The 26,693-nt window shown below is 36.2% G+C and overlaps 2 protein-coding genes across 2 annotated transcripts; one reads left to right on the forward strand and one right to left on the reverse strand.

Moving 5' to 3' along the window:
* Positions 1-10,783: 10,783 nt before the first annotated feature.
* On the forward strand, positions 10,784-14,259 carry LOC113319483 (serine-rich adhesin for platelets-like). Its single transcript, XM_026567732.1, has 6 exons — positions 10,784-11,058; positions 11,391-11,455; positions 11,551-11,580; positions 11,714-12,704; positions 12,787-13,023; positions 13,902-14,259. Exons 1-6 carry the CDS (start codon positions 10,939-10,941, stop codon positions 13,971-13,973), a joined length of 1,515 nt encoding a protein of 504 aa, XP_026423517.1. The 5' UTR covers positions 10,784-10,938; the 3' UTR covers positions 13,974-14,259.
* A 5,364-nt stretch (positions 14,260-19,623) lies between these two features.
* On the reverse strand, positions 19,624-26,596 carry LOC113315160 (double-strand break repair protein MRE11-like). Its single transcript, XM_026563462.1, has 23 exons — positions 26,482-26,596; positions 26,110-26,153; positions 25,677-25,812; positions 25,016-25,173; positions 24,688-24,778; positions 24,130-24,249; positions 23,974-24,042; positions 23,784-23,875; positions 23,460-23,562; positions 23,224-23,331; positions 23,060-23,122; positions 22,912-22,983; positions 22,680-22,757; positions 22,528-22,590; positions 22,353-22,416; positions 22,168-22,250; positions 21,813-21,926; positions 21,593-21,670; positions 21,359-21,430; positions 20,986-21,245; positions 20,730-20,850; positions 20,100-20,306; positions 19,624-19,915 (listed from the first exon to the last, which is right to left on the reverse strand). The coding sequence occupies exons 2-23, from the start codon at positions 26,124-26,126 to the stop codon at positions 19,883-19,885; spliced, it is 2,202 nt and encodes a 733-aa protein (XP_026419247.1). The 5' UTR covers positions 26,127-26,153; positions 26,482-26,596; the 3' UTR covers positions 19,624-19,882.
* Positions 26,597-26,693: the final 97 nt, after the last annotated feature.

The following is a 26,693-nucleotide window of genomic DNA, read 5'->3' on the forward strand; positions in this document are numbered from 1 at the left end:
GGTTTGCATACTTTACATTCCTTAAATCATAAATGTTTTAGTTCATGAGTATGAGAATCATATGTTACCGATTTTAGAACTTCACCACTGTGTTCGCAAACCAGGTACACGAACAACAACTCTGAATCTTGGCCTAGTCAAGCTGTTCGTAAACCCGGTTCGCGAACAATCGTTCCGGACCCAACTCAGGTAAACATGTTCGCATACTAGGTACGCAAACAAGAGTTCCGGACCTTCTCAAGTAAATCCGTTCGCATACTAGGCACGCAAACAAATTTTACGGACCTGAATCATCACAATACAGTTCACATACTAGGTATGCATACCTTGTTGTATCCAGGCATGGTTAATTGTTCTAAACTCTCATTTTAATCATTGAAACATCCTTGGAAGGCGATAATAGTAATCTTACACGTACTATTAGTTTCAAGTAATTTTCAAGTGATCGAATGATCAATACGAAACTTCCCAAGCTAACATAAAATGATTGTCTCACACAAATCATATAAATTGTTCAAGGTAATTTTCACATGAGCATCTCTTGACTTAATATTTAGTTTCCAACAAATATATTATTTCCAAACTAAATTCGTCAAGAATATGATGAACATAGCTAAAACAAAAGATTTCAACACATATTTCGAGAAATAGATAAGCGAGATAAACTCGGCTCAAAATATGAAATGTGTATAATGTAAAATTCTATATTTCTATACAACTTAGTCTCATTATAAGAATGAATAGAATAAACTTCTGAGTGATAGATAAGTTTTAGTCTCCACATACCTTTTGTTGATGATGTTACTCCAAGCTCCTCGGTAGATCTTCTTCTTCAATTGGTGAACATCGTGAAGTCTAAATCTCAACTACACATTCTATCCTAATCCGAGACATAACAAAAAAAATTTTGTAAGTTAAAATGCATTCCACAAGGCTAACTTAGGGAGTTAGAATCCCTTACAACAGAAAGAGTAGAGCCATATAATGTTAGGATGTTAGAAGCACCCCTAACATTTGATTTATCTAATGCTAGATCTTGATTAATACAAGAAGGAGGAATAGTTCTCCAATTTAAAATGTTCTTGAAAGATTTAGCTTCTTTGGCTAAAACATCTGCCACATTGTTTGCAGTCCTAGGAACTAAACAAAAACCCAAAAAAATTTGACACTAAGCAAATTTTTCTTTGACTTCATCCATGATCAATCTATTCTGCCAACTTATTTGAGAAGCTTTCCCATTTAAGTAATCGAACAGATTCTTACAATCTCCTTCCACTATGAAATTTGACAACCCTTTGTCCACTGCCCAGTTTGCTCCTTGCAGAAGGCCTATGGCTTCCGCTTCTTCAGGGGAAGAGGCTGTGAACGATCCTGCCCTGCCAAGCTCGAAATCCCCTGCGTCATTCCTGAGGATTAAAGAAAAACCTGCAGGCAAGTCTATGGAAATCCATGCAGCATCAATGTTAAGCTTTAACTGAGACTTGTTAGGCAAAGACCAGTTTTGTATCTTCAATTTTCCTTTAGGGAATTGTCTAGAAGGCATGTTACCCTTGTACCAGAAGTCTATATATATTTGTATTTCTAAGCCTAATTGAGTTTTGGTTTGCTTTTTCTGTTCAAAAACTCTGTTGCATCTCTTTTTCCATGTAAACCAAGCTTTTGTCAAGATTATTTCAATAGGTATGTCAGACTCTAAGCTCCCTATCCCTGTTTTGCAAATTTCTAGAAAGGACAATATATTATCTGAGTTAACTGTAATAGGAGTAGGCTCTAAAGCCCATACATATTTGGCATAAGGGCAAGTAATCAGAAGATGTTCTATGGTTTCAGCTGTATCACAACCAAAGGAACAATTAGGATGTACATCTTCCAAAAATTTAGATAATTGTGAATTTGTTGACAGGGCCCCCTGTAAACATTTCCAAGCAAAAATTTTGATTCTTTTTGACACATTAAGCTTCCACAAGTTATTCCAAAAGGAGGCAGGTTGTCCTAAGTTATATAAGTTTGCTGTTTTTTCAATGAGTTTGTGATACATAGATTTCACTGTATATACTCTAGAGGTTGTGAGGAGCCATCTCAGAGTGTCAAGTCTATTACCAGCTATTCTAATGTTGGTGATCTTCTTAGCAATGTGAGCAGGGAACATTTCGAAAATTAAAATTAAATTCCACTTCTTAGTGATAGGGTCAATCAGATCCTTCACAAGTGTTAAAAAAGAGTTTGCAGGAGTTTTAAAGATCTGAAGGCTTCCTTCCTGATTAGGTATCCATCTATCATCCCAAATATTAGTATTGTTTACATCCCCAATTTCCCAGATACTATTTTGTTCAATTAAGTGGATACCTTTGCTTATACATTTCCATATCCAGAAACTAGTTGATGGGGTTTTAGCTTTAAAAACAGAGGTGTTTCTAAAGTATCTAGGCTTTAACTGAGACACCCACAGAGCATCTGGCTCTGTTAATAATCTCCAAGCCAGTTTAGTTATCATAGCCAAGTTAAATTTATGAGCATCCCTGAAGCCTAGACCACCCTTACTTTTTGGTTTACAAAGGAAAGAATAAGATTTTGGGTAATAACCCTTATATTCTGATTCCTTGCCCCACCAAAAATCCCTTTGTAAGGCATCTATCTTATTAGTTATTTTCTTAGGCAAGATGAAACAACTCATTTGATAGCTAGCCATACTTGCCAAAGTTGACTTATTAAGAATAAGTTTACTGGCTTGGGCAAGAATTTTACCCATCCAACTTTGAATCTTCTGTTCCATTTTTTCTACTAAATTCTCAAACAGTTTAATTTTGGCTTTGATGACAAAGAGGGGGGTTCCTAAGTAGGAGTCTTTAGGAATGATTTTCTTGATTTTTAGGACTTCACTAATCATTCTTTGGTGTTTTGGTTGAACTTTTTTACTAAAGAAGACCCCTGATTTCTCAAAATTAATAAGTTGACCTGATGCTTTGCCAAATGATTCAATAAGAGCAAGAATGTTATGACATTCTTTAAAGTCATCTCTGATGAATAAGAGACAATCATCAACAAAGAAAAGATGAGAGATTGGACTATTTTTAGGGGTAATTTTGACCCCATTGATAAGTTTGTCTTGTTCACTTGTTAGTAACAATCTAGAGAAAATCTCCATGCATATGATAAAGAGATAAGGGGACAGGGGATCCCCTTGTCTAAGCCCCCTAGATGGTTTAAAGTATTCTCCAGGACTACCATTGAGTAGAACTGCAATGGATGAAGTTGAAATACATTGATGAATTAAATTACAGAAATTATTATTAAAGCCAAAAGCCTTCATGGCAGTTAATAATAATTCCTAGTCTACTCTATCAAAAGCCTTAGACATGTCTATCTTGATACCCATTCCAGCATGTTTCACTTTCTTTTTTTAAAGGAGTGAATTATCTCTTGGGCAATGATAATGTTATCAGAAATTTTCCTTTTAGATAGAAAAGCTGCTTGGAAAGGAGAGATGATAGAATTAAGAAGAGGCTTGATCCTATTTGAGAGAATCTTAGCTATGATTTTGTAAATAGTATAACAAAGACCAATGGGTCTGAAGCCACTAGGATCCTTAGGATGTTTGATCTTAGGTATTAAGAAAAGAAAAGTTTTATTGAAATCAGGGTGAAGTTTTCCTGATTCAAAGAATTGTTGAACATCAAGGACTACTTGTTCACCTACAGTCTCCCAATTCATTTTAAAAAAACTAGCTGGAAAACCATCTGGGCCAGGGGATTTATTTGGTTTAAGCTTTTTTATGACTAACCAAATTTCCTCAGCAGAGGGGATGGAGTTTAAAGAAATATTCTCATTAGGGGTTATACATGGGTGAATGTTTTGAAATAACAAAGGGTCACATACTAAAGGAGGAGAGGGAGCTGAAAAGAGTTTAGAGAAATAATCCATCAAGGATTTGTTCATTTCTTCTCTTTAAAAAGTAATAACATTATCATTCTTTTTAAGGCACTCAATATTATTCCACTTCCTTCTCTTCATAGTTTTAGTATGGAAATATTTTGTATTTTTTTCTCCTAGGTTGACCAGATTATCCCTCGATTGCTGCTTTGCTATGGCTTCTTGGGTGGCATACAGATTTTCTAGGTGTAAAAGTTTTTCCTTTATCTTTTCTTCTTTTTTGAACACAAAACTAGATTTAGTCAGAGTTTCAATTTGGGATAAAGTTTGCTTTATCTGTTTGAAAGGAAGACCAAAAATGTTTTTCTTCCAAAACTCTAGGTTAGTTTGTAAAGTTTGAAGATTCAAGATCAAAGACTCAGAAGGGTTTCCTTTAATAGTGAGATCCCAAGAATCTTTGATGGTTTGAATACAAGAACTTTCATTTTGCCAAGTGTCATAGAACTTAAAGGTATAGAAGCATTTAGTGTTATTATTATCTAGGTTTAAGGCTATAGGGAAATGGTCAGAGCCAGCTGCAACTAGGTGAGAAAGCTCAGCCCTAGTAAACATGGCACTCCAATCAGTGGTAGCTACTGCTCTATCCAGTCTCTCCTGAATATTTGCTTATTTCTCTCTGTGGTTATTCCAAGTATATTCACAACCCTTAAATCCTAAATCCAAAAGACCAGCTTTAGATAGGATGTTATGGAAGTATTCACTAGCATTTTTCCTAAAGGGTAGACCCCCTAACTTGTCATCTTGACTGAAGACCATGTTAAGATCCCCCAACAGAACCCAAGGCATCGAATATTTGTCTATTTGGTAAGAAATTTCAGAGATAAAATCCCAAGCTTCTTTTCTATTATGAGGATAAGGGCTACCATAAAAACAAGTCAGGAGCCATTTCTTAGTTTCTGAATTGGTTTGAACCAGAATATTGATCATGTTCAAATTTCGTTGAACAATTTCAAAGGAAAAACCATCAACCCAAGCCAGAGCTAGGCCTCCATCTTGTCCAACAGGGTTAACTATATGCACATTCGGATAATCCTTAAGAAGATTTGTAACTAAAGATTTCTTATATTTGGTTTCAGATAAGAAAAGGATTTGATCAAGTAGACTAGAAATCAAGTATATAGTTTTGATCAACTAAACTTGACAAACAAGCTTGAAATAGCAATGGTTGCGAGTTCGACCGAGCAGTGCTCTAACAAAGTGTATTTGGAAAAACAAGTAACCTAAAACATGAGAAAAACACATACAACCCCAGTAACATGCATTATTGTTTAACATCAAAAATTAGAACATCTTGATCAGCAAGAAATTAACAGATTTATTGGCCTGAACATGATGCCCACTCAAACAACATATAAACAAGAGAACATAGGATTGATTAGATAGATGGAGAAAAAAGTAAATAACTTTTGTGTAATTTACTACAAGAAGTAAAGAAGTAAAAACTACAAGAGTTCTCACAATTAGGTGAAACATAGTTGACTATTCATGAAAACATACAAAATTTATAGTTAGCAATTATCATAACTTTTATGCTCCATATTTCCCAATCCTACATGTAATTAACCGTAAGCTTCTTTCAAAATAAAGAAGAAAAAAACCTAAGCTAATACGATTCGTATTAGGAAAAACAAAAGTGAAACTGATTCATCTAATTCACTAACCATAATGCAACACTAGTACAAGCTATTATGATAACCTAAAGGTTTTTTTTTTTTGTTTGGTACTCAAGTTTTGACCAACTTTGTTGTTTGGTCTAACATTTGTCCAGCTTGGTGTTTGGTACTTGGAAATGACGTTGACCCGCGTGGACTCGGTTTGACCTTAAAGTCTGTTTAGTATTTTTTTTACTCGACGGTGCTGGTCAAACCGAGTCCACGCGGGTCAACGTCATTTCCAAGTACCAAACACCAAGCTGGACAAATGTTAGACCAAACAGCAAAGTTGGTCAAAACTTGAGTACCAAAAACAAAACAACCCTAACCTAAAATACAAGAACCAAACATGAATTATTTTAATATTAACAACATAAACTCACAATAAGCTAGACCTAGTTGTTCGGACTACATGGTCCTTTTATTTGGAAAACCATTTTCTCTCGGCACAAGAGGAAGCTACGTATAAATGGCTAGACAAAGAGGACTAAATGGCCGAGAAATATGCTTATATTGTTTCCCTCTTTTGGTAAAGTGAAAATTTGCGTATACCTCAAATAAAAATCTAAGAAGCTGAGAAGCAATACATATTCAAAGCATTACATATTAAGTAAATATATTAGAATCTTCTGCAAAGCCACTCGCACTCATAGTAGCCACCCGCATGCATTACAATGTGCTAACTACTGATCACATGCTTGTTCTTTGAAACTTAATATGTTAGAATAACTACTGAACCTTCTACTCGGCAAAGAAAGCAACCAAAAACATAAGAAAAGGTAAAGACAAGTAATCCTAGTCGTAGACATGCAATCTAAATTATTTTAACATCAAAATTTAGAACATCTCGATCAGCGAGGACTTAAAATTTTTATTTCCCAACGCATCATGCCCTACTATAATTATTTCCCTCAAAAAATCACAGAAACAACAGACTATATGCAAAATAGGTAACAAAAGAAAGAAGGAAATAAAACTACGTGAGTTTCAATGGTTACGTTAAGCAGAGTAGTCATATTAATGAAAATTAAAAATGTACAGTTTCAATCCATCTGAAATGTCCCCTTAACATTTTGTTTTAAACATAAAAACAAACAGTTAGCAACACCTACGGAAACACAGAACACTAAACGGGTCAAGATATGTCGCACAAACATGATAATCTGAACCTAAAACAACCCAAAACATTTGATGAAAATGCATCAAAAATATTCCCAAGACATGTCAACATTTTATTATCCTAAAATAAAATTTCTGATGTCCCTGTCCGTTTTATGTGAATTTCAACTAGGAAAAAAAAACACATGGGAAAAAGTTTTTTTTTCTTAAATAGACCCTCCATAGCCGATTGCCTCTTGTTAATCTACGCAAGCGATTAAGTAGGTCTCATTTTAAGCAGAGATTGCAAATATGAACTCAAAATGAATTAGACATAACATATGCCAAAAACAAGAACTATAAACTCTCAAGTTTTTACAGTTCATTGTCAAACACAAATTTAATAAATTTTCCCATGAAGCATATACTCTGCACCTATTTCATTTCACTGTCAAGAATATATTTAATATTTTTATTTTTCTTTGATCGATAAAGAATTTGGAGCTAGTGAGTCTAATTCAGGTCATTGGTACCAATGACTTTACCACCATACTACAGTGACACGGGAATAATAGGTTTAATATTAATTAAACACAATACAGTTCAGGGTCCAACTGCAACTCATACAAGAAGCAGCGCAATAGTAACCTCATAAAAATGGTTTTAGAATCTAACGACTCTGCAAAAATACATTTAAGATCAGACAATATTTCAGAACGCATAATGTAAAAAACATTGTTGGTGACAGATAATACAGAAGCATAGCACAACCCTAGTTACATGTTGGCAAGCTAGTATGATACCAAGAAATACACTGAGTGGAAGCATAACTCAGAAAACATGAAAATAAGCTTTCGCAGGCATTGAAGCACGCCAACTAACACTAGACAAACTATCTTTAAAACCATTAAATACGTACTTTATGGACCGTAGAAGAAAATCCGGCAAGGCTCTTTACATATTTCTGGAAAAAAACGAACACAAAGTATGATTTTAATCTCTCCTCTCGGGTCCGATTGTAGGATTGAGGGTCTTCTATCTTATAAAGATGTTGCACCAATTTCACAACATAGTAGTTAAGAATACCAGTTACACCATTACAAACAACATTCAATCTTAACAAGATAATAAAATTAGGATACATACATATTTGGAATACTTGGAATCAAAATTTTGATCAATGATTCACACTAGAATCAGAATCAGAGATACAAACATAATCCGATGGATCGTCAACATAGTCACTTTTTAAGTTGTTGTAAAGATCATCGACAATCGTCGGACCAAAAATCCAGAGACCAAATACTGGTATCAAAAAGGATATATGAATATCAATCAACTACATGAGTATATATACCTTTTTTTTATGAGAAGGATAATTTTCGTTAATCAAAAGATATAGTACAATAAGTTTATATTTTCATTTCTATCAAAAAAACTTGATTTTCTAATTTTTTTTTTTACTGCAAATGTTAGGACGTATGGTGTATGCTTTTGATTCTTGCTTCATTTGCTATTACATCTGCTGCTGAATTATGATCTCTGCTAATATATCTTACCTTAGCTTGGGGAAGTTTTTCCATGATTACTTTCACTTCAAACATTGTATTTTCAGCTTCACACGAAATTTCCTTACATTTATTATTAATAATAAAACTATCTAAGGTTTTGCAATCTGCGATAATTGTCACCTAATATGATTTCGCAATATGATTTAGTTGATTAAAGTGAAAGTTTATCCTCTTTTCATTTTCGGTTAGTTTGATTTTATTTTTTTGTTAATTTTATTTTTGATCAAATTGTGTTGGTTTTTAATTTTTCAATATTATCGTAGGATCGTAAAAACAAATTGGAGTTTTTGTATGATCCTACAATAATCCTAAATTTTTTTCTTTTACGGTACATATTTTCGTTGAATACATATCAATATCAACTATTGAATCATAAACTTTTTCCTTCAATACACATTTTCCTTCGGTACATATCAATATGTACTGTTGGATCGGTTACTCTTTTTCTTTGGTACTTTTCTTTTCCTTCGGTACATATTTTCCTTGAGTACATATCAATATGTATTGTTGGGTCAATATGTAAGGTTGAATCATACACTTTTCCTTCAGTGCATATCAATATATATTGTTGGTTAAATATGTACTGTTGGATCGTTTACTCTTTTGTTGTTTGTACTCTTTTTTCTTTCGGGACATATTTTTCTTCATACACTTTTTCGTTCAATACATATCAATATGTACAATTGGATCATCTACTATTTTTTTTCTTTTGTATTCTCTTCTTCTACTATAGTTTTTGTGTACTCTTAATATTCTTCAATCTTGTTCTCGTCAACATTCACTAAATGTAGATTTCTTCATAGTTTTAGAATATAGGGTTCTCTTCAATCTTTTTAAAGTAGAAATTGGGTTGGATCTACGCGTTGGATGATTACTTTTGATCGATTTTTAGTTTCTCTGTTTGATGATTTCTTTTTTGAGATTTCAGTTTGCTTGATCAGTTTGCAATTTTGATTTTTTAGTTTTTCCTGGGTTCACACGTGATGGGCGGGAAAGTAATTTTCAGTTTTCAAAAAGATTTTTGGACTATAAGATAAATAGTTTTTCCCACTGGACTATAAGATAACGTGTATCTCTCTGTTCTAAGATGTGGCCCACCTTTATTTTATTACACACATCCAACTTAAAACCAACCCCCTCCAAATGTCGTTAATTTCTTTACTTTTTGAAAAAAACGTAGGAAGCTAATAACAAATAACAACATGTTTGATTCAAGAAATTGAATTCTTGGAAATCCATCTCTGGGGAAATGTGGCCAATTCCTTGAACCAACAACACAAATCAATTCTATGTAATTAAGAACTTTGATCTAGGAATCCGATTCCCTTCAAATATAATAGATTTCCATTGTATTGGTCTAATTGTGCAATGGAATTGGATTTCATGGTAAAAACAAAAGTAACTAAATTACCTCAACCAGACGCTTATTTTTTGGAATTCAATTCCAAAAATTAGATTACCCATAATCAAGGTAGTCAATATCGGTTGTATAGGCCGATATTATCGGTTTTTATCGTATATCGGAAAAAAACCTTCACGATATCTAAAATATCGGCGATACAATGATTGAACGATAATAATGCTCGTATCGGCCTGTATAGGCCGATATACCGGGTTCACTGATACACTAAAAATATAGGTAAGGGTAATTTGGTAGAATAAATTATTTAGATTTGAAAAATTTAAACAGATCCTTCCTCATAGTCGTCTTCTTCCTCCGTACGCTTAAAAGCTCAATCCGATTCAGTAAAGAAATTTCCAACTATTTCATTTTCCGGTGTGAGTTGAAATTAGTGGAGACAATAGTGAAAATTAACGAGGGTTACTTGGAATAGATAGTGGAATGAGATTTAATTTGTAATGTGAAGCTTTTGATCTTGAGAATTAATGCATCATATGGCACCAAATTCTTTAGACTGAAACATGTATAAGTATTTAAAATTCTAGTCTTAACGTTGTATCACCTGTAAAAACCGATATAATCTTTTGTATAGGTGTATCAGACCCAACCGATACGATACCGATACACGATATTAACTACTTTGTCCATAATTACATTCCTAGGAATCCAATTCTTCTAACCAAACGAAATGTAAAGATAAAACAGTTAGGTAATAAAATTGTTGTGGAATTTTTTTCAACTTTATACGACGTGTCTGCGTATAAAGATGAGAAATATGTGGCCCAACTACATCATAGCCGCACCGAACTTGTATGCGGATTTTGGACCAACCAACAGATCTCCAAGTCTTTTTCTGGGTTCTTTCCGGTAGGCCCGGCCCAGATGACCCTGTGCTTAACCTAACTTGCTGCCGCCGTATCTTATCATGACTCTCCTCTTTTAATAATATTCTCGGCCCCAACGGTCGAAAACAATAACTAATAATAAGCCACGACCACCACACATCTATCTAATCTTGAGTTTAAGTCAAAATGTCAAACTATCTTTAGATCTAATCTGTTGATCGAAATCTATTGACGGTTTAGATTAGAGATCATATTGACCATGGTCAATAAGTTTTCTCCGAAAAAAAAATAAACACAGGAGAAGGAAAACATTACGGACATTCAAAAATCAGTTGGAGATGATGATTTTGGGGAGGTAAGAGATTTTAGGGAGAATCGGAGAACCAATTTGATTTTCAGGGTTCAAGAAAGAAGAAGATAGGTAAAGAAAAGAGAGAAAAATGTTTTCGAAGAAATTAAATTCCCAATTTCATATTGATAATGGCGGTGGTGAAGGGTTTGATGGGAAAAGAAGCGGTGTTAATAGAGGAGGAAGAAAGAAGTCTCATTGGGGTTTTCTGGTAAAAAAATACACCCATTTCTTTTCATCTAGTAAAGATTATGTTCATAGTTTCTTGGATTTTGTTGGTATCTTTGGGGATTCAATGGTTCTTTGATTTGATTTAGCGGAAATATGGATTTTTCTTCGGTGTAGCTGTAGGTTTCTAGGTTATGTATGTTCTTAGATTGATGATGTATCATTATGTTCGTTTCATCAGTTTTTATCTGCGTGTTATCTTCTTTAGCTGTTTGTTTGTTGCAATTTGTATGTGTTGTTAGGTTTTTAATTCACATTTTTGTTTGTTGCAAGGATTCTTGATGGCTAAACACTATTCTGAAATTGTTAATACAGGAAGAAATTGATGCACCAATGTGGGTTGATCTGAAGTTAGAATCAAAATCCATGTACCAAGATATGTGAGTACTTGGAAAATTAATATATTAGGGTTTTTTTTAATCTGTTTTTGGTCAATTGATTTATGATACGTACTGTAATTTGTGTTGCGTTGCAGAGATGATGCTTGGTTTCAAACAACTCACCCGTAAGCATCTTCAATCTTTCTCTGTAATCTTTATAATATGCTATCACTGTTTTTACAAAAGCCTTGCTTATGAAATAAAAGTGAGTAAATGTTGCTGTTAGAAACTATACTAAATCAGTTTCTATTATTTCAGGTTCCATCAGTGCTCATCACACAAGTTAATTGCCGAGTTTTCTGCTTTACAAGAAGAGCAGGTAACCTCAAATGCAGGCGTACTCGGGTCATCATCTACTCCTGAGCTTCCCCCTTCGGTGTCAAAGACGAGAGGCAAGAATTACAAGAGTAAGGAATGGAAAGGTAATGATCAAGCTAAAGTTGGGGATAAGCAGCACCCAATCAAGGTTTTGAACCGGAAAATCAAGCGCGTAGTGCCAGGAGTAAGCCATGATGTGAAGGAAAAAGCAAGCTTCCCAAATTCAAGACATACCTCGAGTTTGAAAACAATTTCAAAACCTGGTCCACTCCAAACCAAATCTAGCTCAGGATATACAAAGTGCACCTCGAGTTTGAAGACAACCGCAGGTAGTGAAAGCAGTTCAAATGGATCCAAGAAGCCGAATATTATACAAACCAAGACTAGTTTCGGAGTTTCAGAAAGCAAACCAACTGTAAAAGCATGTTCTGTGGGAGAAACCAGTTCAGACAGCATGCAAGCACCCAATTCTAGTAGCTCGTCAAGTTCAAGCACTGGCACTATGGTTCAAAGTTGTCAATCACAGCCATATTCTGACGTCAGACCTACTCAGTTGTTTGGTCGGAATAGTGATTTTTTTTCTGATGTAAAGATCAGTCTCAGAAGAAGCATCGTTACAAGACAAGCATCGAGGGTGGAAGTCAGGGATGGCAGAGAAATTCAGAGCTCTTCTTCTAGCAAGTCCAGTGTTGAGTCGCCGTCAAGTTCTAACTCTGACCCTAAGGACATTAAGAGAGCTGCAGGCAATAGTATAACCATGACGATTGCTTCTCAACATACGAACCAATACATACGAAATGGGACAACTATTTCCAAGTCATCTAGTAGTCAGTGTTCTAATCTCAATTCTAAGTTTGAGCGTGAACGTGTAGCTCGCCAATCAAGTTATATCTACCAAGATAAACCAAAGCTTAAGGCATCAAAGACAAAGGTGATGATAAACTGTACAACAGCTCCAGTTGGGATGCCAATAACGTGTGCAAACTGATCTAAAATTTAAATTAATCCTGCAGGTTTCTTATCAAGCTGATCCAAGAAGATCATTACGGGTGCGTAACGCACAAGAACAAAATTCACTTGGTTTGAAAGCTAAAAAGCTTTTAGCTGACAGTGGCAAAGTGTATCCTGGTGCGCCAGTTGGCCCAAATCGGAAAGCAAGTGTCAAAGATGATACCTTCAAGAGCAAACTTCAGTGTCCAGATGCTTCGACAAACGGCTTAGCAAGTAAGGATGGCAAAGGGCCACTAGAGGTATGAGTTTTTATTACCATTATGAATTGTTTACTTCATTTTCTTGTTACAATTCGATATGTTTGAAATTTAGAATAACCAAATTATCTGAATTTCAACATATCGACGCATGCATAAATTGCGTGAGTCATGTCATGCGAATCCACTGTGTAGAAAACAATGCGACTGGAGAGTTTGTGTACATTCCGATGTGATAAAAGTTGATTTAGAAGCCAACACATTCTGATATTTTCACTTTTATAGTCAGTATTGGTTAGTCATGTCATGCAAATCTCACTCTGTAGAAAACAATGCGGACGTTTGTGTAAGTTTTGATGTGAAGTTGGTTTAGAGGCCAACACTTAGTGATATACTCATTTTACATTCTTATTGGTGTTGTTGGGACAAACCTAACTGAACCATTACTGGTGTGTTTGTCTCGATATATAGAAATGGATAAATAATTTTATATCAATTTAGTACACCTATCCCTATTGAACTGTGTAGCAGCTTGACCTTTCTCCATTAGAAACAAGCTAAAACAACTTAGGAAGGAGCTTCCGATTCGAAATTATCTCGAACTGAAATGACGTGCAAACTTTCACTAAGAGCAAAAGCTTAGTCAGAGAACAGTAACAAATGGTGCAAGCTATGTCTTTTATATTTCGTGCATTTAGAGCAAACAAGGCACTTTTTTTCCGTTTATGTATATCCTTGTGATGAATGTATGAAGTTGATGTGTCGTTTATATGGATCAGAATGCTTTCACTTTCAAGTTTTTTTTGTAAATCTTTCTCAAAATGAAACAGTGCAACCTGTGTTCTGTAGATTTTATGTTTTTTCATCTCTTTAGTGTGAGTGTATGAAGTGGAAGCCTTAATTCTACTCTTAACAAACAGGAAAAAGCTGATGGAAGAATCAAAGGAAAAAATCCAAAGACTTTAGCACAGAAGAAGGTTTACTTTCGATAGAAGACTACTTTGAATGAAATTGTATAGTACTGTAAATACTTTCTTTTGTTTATCCCAAAAAGAAGACGGATTTCTCTTCTGCCATTTTCAAAAATCAGGACGCCTTGACCTGATTTACTCTTTTGTTGTAGACTCGTCTAACTTTGAGAATGTCTTTATACAATTTCATGTGCGATGGAATTTTTTCAGCAGCGTCCCTTTTTCTGTTTTCATGTGTAGAAAATTGTGGGCTGAAATATGCCTGAGTGTTTGTAATTTGAAGGAAAAAAGAAAAACATTGCTTGAATTGACAAGGCTGAACTACACAAAATCAAGGTTGGAAAAACGACGCCCCTTAAACATTTGGTTTTTCCTAGCTATTTTTCTGTAGCTTTAAGTCACATGAAATCCTCTTCCTCCTGCAAGGACTTGCTTGCCCATACAATTTGTTTGTTAAGAATCATCTTTTCCGACAAGAAAGACTTATGCAGCTCCTTATCATGCGTTTTCATTTCCTCACTATGTTTCGTGTCTCCATGCCTACATTTTCCCTCTGCCCTTTCTGCTGCACTAACTGCCTCTTGCTCCGTGGCTTCATTTACACGTTGGTTGTCTAGTTTAATCTATTAACCACTTTACGTTGATGTCACTGTGTCCACATGGAACCATCTTCAGGGAATCCATAATTGATGAGCTCTTCATTTTCGTGCTTATCCAAGCCCATAAAGATGAAATCACCAGAACCACAACTAGAGCTCGTTTTCCAGTAACAAGTACCAGGTCGAGCAGAGATAAACCGCATAACGATCTTATCTCCAGAGATGCGGCTAAAATTTTTACACCGGCTGCCTGTAGACCTAGGCGCAACTTACCCGAAGGCAAGAGTAATTCCTTAACACATCCCATGTCTTGTTCGCTTTCGGTACAGAGGGTGCAGTGGACATCACTTCGGTGGGATTATGCGTTCGCGACCATTCAGTGAAGTATCCACATATTCCATGTCCCGGCTGCAGGGCTACTGGGGGGTCTCCCCCATTCATGATCCCGCTAGCTGCAGAGTTACTGGGGGGGTCTCCCCATTCACAATTCTGCTATGGTTGTTTACATGTTCGCGGTTTAGACAATCCTACTAATAGAAGAGTGTAGGATCAGAATCTCGCAATGATAATGTTTCAGCGAAATTATTAATGAAACAACACTTAACGTCGCAGAACAATTCCAGAAATGATAAAATAAATGACGACAGCTAAGATCACGAGAAAGATATGATAGTCCTGCGAAAATTAGAGAGTTTGCGAAATTAATATTTGTAAGGTTGCGAGAATATCGCAGACCATATCCGAAAATAAAGGACAGATTAGCTGTCATCCACTATGTATTTCCTTATAAATAGTCATTCGAGTTGTAAAGAGGGAGAGAGATCTTTTTTGAGAAAGAAACAAGTAAATAGGAGAGAGAAAGTTTAGAGCAGAGATCATTCTTGAGTTCTTTATCTTTTCTTTGTAAGAACATCCATAGATTAATCAATAAAATTAAGAATATAAACCTAAAATGAGTTGATTAATAATGAAATCACATGAAGAGTGTAGTGTAGGAATTCCTGCAACTACATAATGGCGCTAGAAACAGGGAATTGAAGATCGAAAGTTGAAGATTGTTGATTGAGAATATTCAAGTCAAGAAAGTGATTAAATAAATCAGTGAATCAGTTAGAAGAAAGATGAATAGAATTAGTGAAAATGGCAAAAGATTGGAGTGTAATATGATAACAAAAACGATGATTAATGAATTCCATGAAAACATCAAAGGAAGAATACATAAACGAAATTTTGAAGGAAGGAAATTTATGGCGGTAGAAAAAACATCACCCTTGAAAGATTGGGAAAAGCAAAGAATTGCATTCATGGCGGAAGAAATACCAAAAGAAAATTTGAACCACACATCTCTGTTGGTCATCACATTGCCTATTACACGAAAAGAGAAGGAGACAACAATAAAATCCACAAGAGAATGGATGTTGAACAGAACTTTGATCGATACAGGAAGTTCAGTTGATATAATATTTTATCACGCATTCCGGGAAATGGGATTTAAAGATGAAGAAATGTCCAGTTCAACATATTTTGTTCACGGCTTTGGAAAATCCACGACAAAACCTAAAGGAGAGATAGTGGTACGAATTCCACTTGGAGAAATCGAAACACATGTACCATTGTGCGTGGTGGATATGGAATCGCCATATAATATGTTATTAGGAAGATCATGGATACATGCGATAAAATCTGTGGTATCAACGTTGCATCAATGAATTAAATTCCCCACTCCAAATGAAATAGGTGAAATCAGAGGAGATGTTGACAATGCGAAATTATGTCATCAAATTGAAGTAAAACATTATGAAGGACAAGCAAAAAAGAAACAATTTCGCAGAAAAGTGGCAAAGGAAACAAAGAAGTAAGAAGAATTCAGAGTATATATGATAAGGGCAAAAGAAGGCAAAGGAATACCCATCGAAATTTCGGAAGAAGGAGAAGGACCTGTGGTTATACCCTTTAGATGGGTACAAAGGGTATAACCAAATCCCTCTCGCTGAAGAAGATCAAGAACATACTGCTTTCTTTGCCCCTAGAGGTTTATATTGTTACACGAAAATGCCATTTGGTTTGCGAAACGCGGGAGCGACATATCAAAGAATGGTAGAGAAGGTGTTCGCAAAATGGATACACAAAACATTAGAAGTATACGTGGATGACATGTTAGTAAAGAGTAAAGAAGTTAAAGACCATGTACAAGACCTGAGGGAGATTTTTGAACAAATGCGACAATATAACATTAAATTGAATCCTGAGAAGTGTACTATTGGAGTTGCTTCGAAAAAAAATTTAGGCTACATTGTATCAAAGGAAGGAATACAGGTTGATCCGGAAAAAGTGCAAGCAGTTCGTGACATGCCAACACCAGCAACATTAAAAGATGTACAGAAGTTGAATGGGCTTCTAGCTTCGCTGGGGAGATTTATTTCGCGATCATTAGACAAATGCAAATATTTTTTCGATATACTCAAGAAGGGTGCAAAATTTAAATGGACTGATGAATGTGAAAAATCTTTTCAAGGAATCAAAGAACATCTTATGAATACAACTATTTTACAAAAAGCAGAATCAGGAGAAGAATTATTGATCTATCTTGCGACGACGTCGCATGCATTAAGTGTTGTGTTATTGCGAGTAGACGCAGGAGTGGAGAAACCCATTTATTACATTAGCAAAACTTTTAATAGTGCCGAGAAGAATTACTCAAAGATTGAAAAGTTAATTTTAGCATTAGTTTATGCATCATTTAAACTCCGCATATACTTTCAAGCACACAAGATAAAGGTATTAACAAAGGTACCAATTGAATCAGTGATGAAGAATTCTAAAAGATCAGGAAGAGTGGAGAGATGGAACGCACAAGTAGGTCACTTTGATATTAAATATGAAATTTTGTCTTCACCAAAATCACAAGTTGTTGCAGATTTTTTGGCAGAATTTCCTTTAGAAGAAGATGAAGCAGTAGAAGAAATTATGGAAGTAGAAGAAGAACATGGAAATCCAAAAGATTTGTTAACAGAACCAAATAGATGGGAGATATTGGTAGATGGATCATCAAATGGAGAAGGAAATGGAGTAGGAATTGTTTTAATTTCGCCAGAAGGAATAAAGATGGCTTTTTCATTCAGATTAGAATTTGCATCCACTAATAATGAAACAGAATATGAAGCTGTGGTACATGCCTTAAGATTCCAATAGAAATGAAACTAGAAAATGCCAGGATCACTAGTGATTCCCATATAGTTATTCGCCAAAAAAAGGGAGAGTATACTACAAATGAACCATCCTTGAAGAAATACAAGAAGCCGGTTGAAGAATTGTCAGCGAAAATCCCAAAAATAAGATGGAGGCACATTTCAAGAAAGGATTACAGACTCGCAGACGCTTTTGCTTTCATCTCAAGCATGATGACAGATCCAACTGCGAGATGCATAAAAATACAAACACTTTTGTCACCATCAATCAATAAAGAAGAAGAAGACGTGGACGTGATGATAATAGACAATGAAAAATAAGAACAAATGAACAATATCGCAGACTGGAGAATGGAACTTCATGCATATTTGGCGAAAGGAGAAACACCAAGAAATAGATTGGAAACACACAAGTTAAAAAGCCGTGCAACAAATTATGAATTAAGAGATGGGTTGCTATACCGAAAGTCCTTTAATGGACCATCACTTAGATGTTTGACACGAGAGGAAGGAGAAAAGGTAATAGGGTCAACTTACGTACCTCGTGTACATACCTCCTTCACGTGGATCGCTGCTTTCCACGCACTTCTGTCCAGCGCCAGCTCTCTGTCCAAGCCTCGGTCTGTCAAGTCCCGTTTAATCAGTTCATCTCATGTGAGTTTCGGTCTTCCCGGGCGCTTCATTCTACCTTCCGGCCGTGTGATTCGTCCTACCCGAACTGGGGCGTCCGGTGGTCTTCGCTGGAGGTGCCCGAACCAGCGTAGCCGATGTTGTGCCAGTATATCCTTCATTGGTGCTACCCCAAGTTTCCCACGCACACAATCATTTCTGATTTTATCGCGCCTTGTGTGTCCACATGCGCACCTTAGCATCCTCATTTCCGTCACATGGAGCGCCATGAGGTGCGAGCTTTTAGTTGCCCAGCATTCCGCTCCATATAATAGAGTGGGTTTGATTGCTGTCCTGTAGAATTTTCATTTCAATTTAACTGGGACCTTACGATCGCAGAGGACCCCAGTCGTCGGTCTCCATTTAACCCATCCTGACTGGGACCTGTGTCTAATGTCCTCCTTTATATCCCCATTGCTCTGGATCATAGATCCCAGATACCGAAAGGATTCTTTCATTGGTACGATCTGTCCGTCCAGTACCAGTTCTCCATCATCTCTCCCGGTTTCGTCAAAATCACATTTCAGATACTTGGTCTTAGTTCTACTGAGTCTGAAGCCCTTCGATTCCAGAGTCTGACGCCACAACTCGAGCTTACCTTCTATCTCTTGCTTGGACTCCCCAATAAGTGCCACATCATCCGCGAAGAGCATACACCAAGGGATCTCCCCATGTATATCCTTCGTTACTTGGTCCAGTACTAGCGCAAACAGATAGGGGCTCAGAGCTGACCCTTGGTGTAGTCCGATGTTGATCGGGAAGTCCTCTGAGACTCAGTCACATGTCCTGACCCCTGTGACCGCTCCCTCGTACATATCCTTGATAAGGGATATATATTTAGGTGATACCCTCTTCTGTTCGAGTGCCCACCACATTACCTCCCGTGGGACTTTGTCGTAGGCCTTCTCAATGTCTATGAATACCATGTGCAGGTTACGCATTTGTTCTCGGTAGCGCTCCATCATCTGTCGGACCAGGAAAATCACTTCAGTGGTGGATCTCCCTGGGCATACACCCAAACTGATTCTTCGTAACACCCGAGTTCCCTCGTAGCCAACGGTCGATAACACGTTCCCAGAGTTTCATTGTATGGCTCATAAATTTGATGCCCCTCTAGTTAGTACAACTCTGGATGTCACATAATCAGCTTGACTAGTACATTATCATTTCACTATTTCCATACCATCACTAAGAATAATGAAAATAAAACTGGAATGAGATCAACTGGATTAAATAGGTTTTACCATCAAAACTTGTTACAAAAGTAGGAGGTTCTCATTGTTCCTAGTGAGATACTTAAAAGGGTAGAAGTCGGGAGTTGTTTTGATTCAAAGATACACAACATATTCATCACCGATCTATATATATTAAAATAGAAAAAATCACCAATCTATGGAAATATTACATGACCAAAAACTTCTATGGCGTGACCCTAAGAACCAATTGTTGTTTCAAAAGATCCGGCGGTCAATAATCATCTCCTTAGAGCGCCATAATTCCTTGTTACCTGCAAACAGGAAAACAAAGAGTTACATACTGGTCCAACTGCTCTTTGTTAACGAAGCTAACGGACTCCAGTTTATTTTGTTCATGTTAGCTACAAGTTATTACTATCACTCTTGCAATTCTTTTTACCAACGTGAATAACATTCATATGCTTTATAAAAATTATTTTTTGAATTCCTACTTACCCGAGGTTGAGCCTTCTTCAACCTGTTAGCCATATCATCATCATCGTCGTCATCATCATTAGTCAAGATTGGTTTGTGACTAGAACAAGAATCCTGTTTCCGTCCCCTTTTATTAGATGATGTAGCGCCCCTACCTCTACCTCTTCCTCTTGCTCTTGTAGCTGGAGCTGCTCTTTTGCGACCTTTAGCGGGGATATCTTCGTTTTCCTTCACAAAAGAAAAGAAGAATCCAGACAATCATATATAGGCTATGTTAGGAATTTTATCTTGATAAAACTGATTTCAGCTAAGCAACACTTTGGTATGCAATGACAAGATCAAACAAGGGGAAGGATTGCTATGGTGAACTTTTTTAAGGAAGGCATTCACCACTCTCTTAAACACCATCTTTCATAACTGAAGTTCTACACTTGCCTGATAAGACAAATGTGTTGACATGACATAAGATTTCACTTAAAGAGATGTCTTAGATTTAAGCACTAATAACTCTATGTATCTAATATGCAATGTTCCTTAACTAGATCATACCTCTTATATCAAAGTAAATTTATTAGTTATGTAATTCCTCAGTGCATTCCTTCTTAAATTCGAACATAAGGCAATAGTTTTTAGAAGGGAATTAGGACTAACCGAACTGTCAAGGACGTCATTAACCCCAAATTCCTCCACCTCATCACTAGAAGGAGAATCCAATTTATCATCATCGTTCTCAGTACTTGGGACTGCACTTGGTGTAGCAACTAAAGCAGATCTGCAACGAATAAATTTTAAATAACCCTCGAAGCACAAAATCTTGTCTTTTATGTCATTGTAAAGTTCTACTGAAAGTATAATGCTTAGGTGGCAAAAGCCTCCCAAAGGCTAAAGATATTGCCCATTGGCTAACCTATCAGAACGCCGGATGGTCAGTGCTGCATCGAGAGTTGTTTGCTTAAGGTTACTAGATCCTCTTCCTTTACCCCTTCCCCTGGTCCCCCTACCTCTTGTAGAGGTTCCAAAAGCATCCTGAGAAGACCTAGAAGCAACAGCTGATGATTTGCTGCCTCTTGCAGTAGACCTTAAGCTTGATAACAGCTGGGCGGTGTCTTCATCATCACTGAAGGAATTAGAAATTCCAAATCCAGCTGTATTTTTACCCCTTGTATCCTATATACATGTAAAACTACAGCTAAATTTAATTACAAGAAAACGAGAATAACCTAGCTCAGGAAACTCATGCAATTTTGTTACATCAAACACACAGAAGGTAGGAACCCAACCCTGAAACTCCCTGAGAAGGGTGTGGCCTCTGTGCCGTCCTTGGAGCGCGTCGACATCTCTTTTACACGTGCCTGAAATATACTAGCGTTGGTTACAAAAATAAAAATAAAAAAAGAGGAAAAGCTTGATACAACACAACAGTTCCTGATGCAACAAGCACCAGCTTGACTTGGGGGGCAGTTGAAGACTTTTACACATGCTACAGCTTAAAAATAAGCATAAAAGATTCTTGCCTGCATGCACTCTCCGACTTTAAGAATTAGATCTTCCTCCTCAAACTTCAGAGTATCTGGTTCCTTTGAAATTTGTTTCTGTATAAATAGGACTTGATATGTCAGATATAAGCACAGAAAAAAATGTAATACCTCCTGAAAACAGAACACAATGCAAGAATATCTATTATGAAATAGTAACGGCGTAAGAAGTCAGAAGTCATAGCAAGGTTAAACTTACACGTGTTTCTTCCAAATTGTATTTCAGGCAATCATAAAATGCGTTTTTGTCGTCCTTGTTAACGAAATCGTGCAGTGCAACATCCAAATCATTAACTGGGAGGATCTCCATTTTCTGCAAACACGAGATATGATTACTGATGTGAATATAGAAAACGAATAGCTAAAAGGTCCCAACTAATATCAGAACGTATACATTGATATAGGGCAAGGGTAAACAACAATGACAAAGTAAATTAGGGTTTAGAAGGAACTGAAAAAGGTTGTATGGTCAAGATGAGCTTCACGAGGATAAATGGATAATGTCAACCATGAAAAAGGAAGAAATAAGAAAACAGAAAGTTATAGCTGGATACCAAATTACTTTCAGCAACCAGAGCCTCAATGTTTTGTTGATTTAACTCCTCGGGGCGAAGCCGTTCGGAATCATCAATCTTACCTACACCCCAACAACAAATAATCATAAAGTCCTCAGGGCACGAATGCAGAGTAGACTATACCGATTCTTTATATCAAAATTCAATATGAATAAATTAATTACCTTCATGAGCCTGGCGTTTCTTGGCAGCCTTCGAGAAAATTAAAATATCTTGTGGATTTGCAACCTACAAAATCTAACAAACATCAATCAATTTAATAAAGTGTGATCTAAAACTAATTAAAATACATTTCATAGTCCTTAACGATACTGAGTGGTAATTCAAGCCTCAAGTTACCTTTCCAACGTATTTCTGCCCAAATCTTTGAGGGTTTATTGTCATAAAACCAGAGTAGTCAATCTGTTGAATCAATAGATCACTGTATCAAACACCGCAGCATTAACAATTTACTAGCTAAAACCTTAATATAATTAAAAAGAAGGTGTTACCTTTAACCTGATTAACGGAAGGGCAAGCTCTGATCTACTCACAGCCGTCCCACTAGATTTCTCGATCAGATTTCTGACCTAAAGCGAATCGAGACTTTGTAAGATATAATGAGCATAAGAATAGTCAATAAACTCAAAAACTATTACATAAAGGGTGTACAGCCAGTAAATAAAAAGCAGAGCCGAGATAAATATAAGCCACAATCCATCAAGAACATAAAGTATCTCTTACCACATTGTCCAAATGTTCAAGAACTGATGCTTGATCATTGGGATCAATGTCAGCTTCATCCTTTAGCACAACCTAATTCATCGGCACTAGATGTGTAAGAGAGATTCAAGGAACTAAAAAGAAAGTTACGGTATACCTAGTTACTAACCTCAGCATATTCGAAAGGTCTGACTGAATGCAATGGTATCTTGGTAGGGCGATACTGATTTCCCTGTAAAAGTGAAGGTGTCAACCATTTAGGCAGTGCATAATGATGGGTCACATGTGCATTAGGAGGGAGGAGAAAATGACAGGATTTTGCACCATAACAACCTTAATTTCTAGAAGAAGGACATGCTTAGGTTTTGCTTCCCCGTCTATTAAAGAGGTTGCTACAGAAGAACCTGGCTGAGTAATATGGAAACCCATCCCTGGAACTTCCTGAAATCAGAAGCATATGAATAAGATGTTACATCAGATGACTGAGATAATTAAAAGTGAAAAATGAGAGAGAATGCGATAATTCTAAATAAGAAACAAGCATGCATAAGAAAGCTAACACGTCGTACCTGAGGGTCAACAAGGCACTCATGTTCATGCCCCCACACGACAAAATCCAGGAATCGTGGCAGAAAATGCTCATTGATTGCATTTTTAGGATTCGTCTTTATTCTGCATATCACATTGACTGTTTATTATAATGGCATTCCAGATGATCAAATTTTGCTTATACATATATATATATATATAAAAAAAAAGGATAAAATCTTGAAAATTTTGCACCGGAAAACATAACGCTCCCAAAAGAATAATCTCTGAGTTTCAATTGTTCAAGGAAATCATTTATCTATCACCTTTGACTAAATAATAGTTATGAAAATACAGTATATGACCTGTTCTGATGAAGAACGAGAATATTAAACCAGTCTGACACTTGACACCCTTCTTGAGGTTCAGGAAGCATCCACTGTACAGCATGTGGTGTCTGGTATTAAATAATAGAATGAACCCACATTTTAGTAACTTGGTATTAAAACCTACAAAAATCCTGAGACCTGTTTTAATTTTCAATCAAAAAAGTACCTGAAACATTCGATTGAGCCGTTCATCCCTTATGTTTCCAAGACCATACAGAGCCACAGCTGTTGAACCCTGCACTCAGAAACAGTAAGACTATTTTTCCATGCCTAGTGAAACTAATGCCCCACTCTCAGCATCATATATGTTAGTATAACTAACCTTTCGAATAAGAATAGGATGAAGAGTTATCTGACCAACACCTGAGCCTCCAAGGACCATTTTCCCAAAATAGTTCACAAGATTGCAAGCGGAAAGTATATCAATAGCAGACAGATTGTCCTGTCAGAACAGTTAAACAACAGTTTCTCGTCAGTGAACGGAGAGTAAATGTTGATGACTAAAAACGATTCATAAGATCAATTGATCAAGCCAGTACAGTATCTGGAGATTAGTCAGGTAGCTCTAAGAGGATGGCCTGGATATCCCGATTATCCACATAGAGATAAAAGGAGAAATTAAAAGAAAAGATGGCACTTTGAATTACAACAAATAAAAAGTACTATTCCCATAGCAATGAAACACCAGTAACCATGAATTCAGGGATTCTTTTAACGAAATCTGACCTAGGTTTTGACATTGAAAGAACGAAAAAATCCTATAATGTGAATAAGCTTAGTGAGATAGGGATGAAAACTATGGAGCATTATTCAATAGGCCAAAAAAAAAGGGAACAGATAGAATGTTCTGGTTGCTAACAGGTATCAACATATAGCTTACCACTCCGGCGGGATCATCATGATTTCCATGTATGGTAAACACTGGCAGGCCAACGTTGAAGTGGGGATCTTCATAGTTCACATGACCAAACCTGGATAAGCACATCGAAAGCTTTAGAACCTAAATGATGTTGTTCTCAATTTAAACAGATAAAGAACCAAGAAAGAACATACACTGACTACTAAATTCATTTAAGAAGAAACAAAAAGTAGGTAACTACCTTTTAGAAATAAAGGTAAGGATCTTACAGAAAAAAAAAGTTACAACGATATTTACTGAAAAAATGAAAGAACAAATTAAGAAAAGTTGAAGCATATAGAGACATTACATATTAGCGAAGTTCACTGTCTGATCACTGACAACTTGGAATTGCACGGGCTGATCATTGAGGCAGTATCGACGAAGGATCTCAATCGTCTTCACTAGGGTTGTTCTTGAAGGTTTATTCTCATGGAAAAGATCACCACCAAGAAGTAAGAAATCCACCTGCAATCAAGAGAATCAGCATACTGCTCTTAAGGATTCTACTTAACAGCAACACATGCATATCCACAAACAACATAACTATATATGTTAATAGATGGCATATAAGAGTAAAATTGAACCCTCAATAATTACACTGATTAAAAAAAAGTAATAGGGATGCAAGCAGAAGTATCATAACGAGACATTGGATAGGCTGCAGGAAGCCTGACCCAAAAATGCAAAGTGGAAACACCTATAACTATAAGCAGGATTCGACCTATAAGCGGCTTCATGGACCAAACGAAATTGGGCACTTTCAAACCAACCAGCTTTTAGAGCGTGAAAACCAAAAGTTAGCTATTCTGTCCCAGCTGGAAAAGAGATTATACTGGAGCAAGAGTTGAGTAACTAAGCATATATATAGAAACAAAGCCACTCAAAACGAAAAACGTGCATCTATGGGGGCATACAAACCATAGTTAAATATGCTCATATAGTAAGTGTATAGCAGGGATATGGCTTGCCTTTTTCTGCTCCGCAATTGAGCATATTTCCTCAAAGGACTGAAACGAATCAAATCGACGTATCTCATCTTTTTCCATATAACCCAGATGGCAATCAGTGGCAACAAGCACTCGAAATGTGTCACTGCCATCCTCCCTGTAATGTCAATCGAATAAATAAAAATTTAGAAAGACTGCAGAATAAAAAAAATAGTGCAAACAAGCATTATAAGTGTGTTTCATATTGCAAGCAGAGTCGAATACATTGCATTCCGCAGTATTTTCTTCTCCTCTCTTTTGTCTGGGCGAAAATGAATACAATGTGTAACAAGAAATAGTGTGCTTCATGGGTTAATACTACTGTTATGGAACTCAATCAAGTACAAAATGATCAAGGCAATCTCATTCCAAAACTCCAATTCATAAAAGTAAAACTTCTTAAGAAGAGAATTACCTAGAGGAATCACCCATCTTGTTTCAGCTTCACCCCAATAGATCCTGCAGAGACGAAATAACAAAATGAGGAACTCGTTGAAGAACAAATTAGAAAAATAAAATGGAGTAAACAAAGTGGAAAAAACGAAACCCAAACTAAAACGCCCAACAATAAAACCCTAGAAGAAGAAGAAAAATAATCTCAGGTGACAAAAGTGAATCAACTTAACTAAGAATCATAGGATTAAATCAACAGTAAACACTAAGGACTATAATAACATAATAATCAGAAACCCTAAAACAAACACTAAGGACAAAAATTTGACCTAATAACCGGAAAAAAAATAGCAAAGAAAACAGAAACAGAAAGAAACTAAAGATTAAGAACTACCTTTACTACTAGTCCACTCCAGTAAGCTATGGAGAGAGAGATTTCAGCAAGTGTGTAAGTATCTGAGGAGAGAGATGAAGAAGAAGGTGGCGCGGAATTTAAAAGTAAGAAATTCTGAAATACTATCCAATACACACGATTATCCTTGTCTTTTCGATAATTGACGATTATATCCCAATACTCATTCTCTTTATCAATGGTATTCGATGTAA

Source organism: Papaver somniferum, chromosome 10 (assembly GCF_003573695.1).
Source record: "Papaver somniferum cultivar HN1 chromosome 10, ASM357369v1, whole genome shotgun sequence".
NCBI lineage: Eukaryota > Viridiplantae > Streptophyta > Magnoliopsida > Ranunculales > Papaveraceae > Papaver > Papaver somniferum.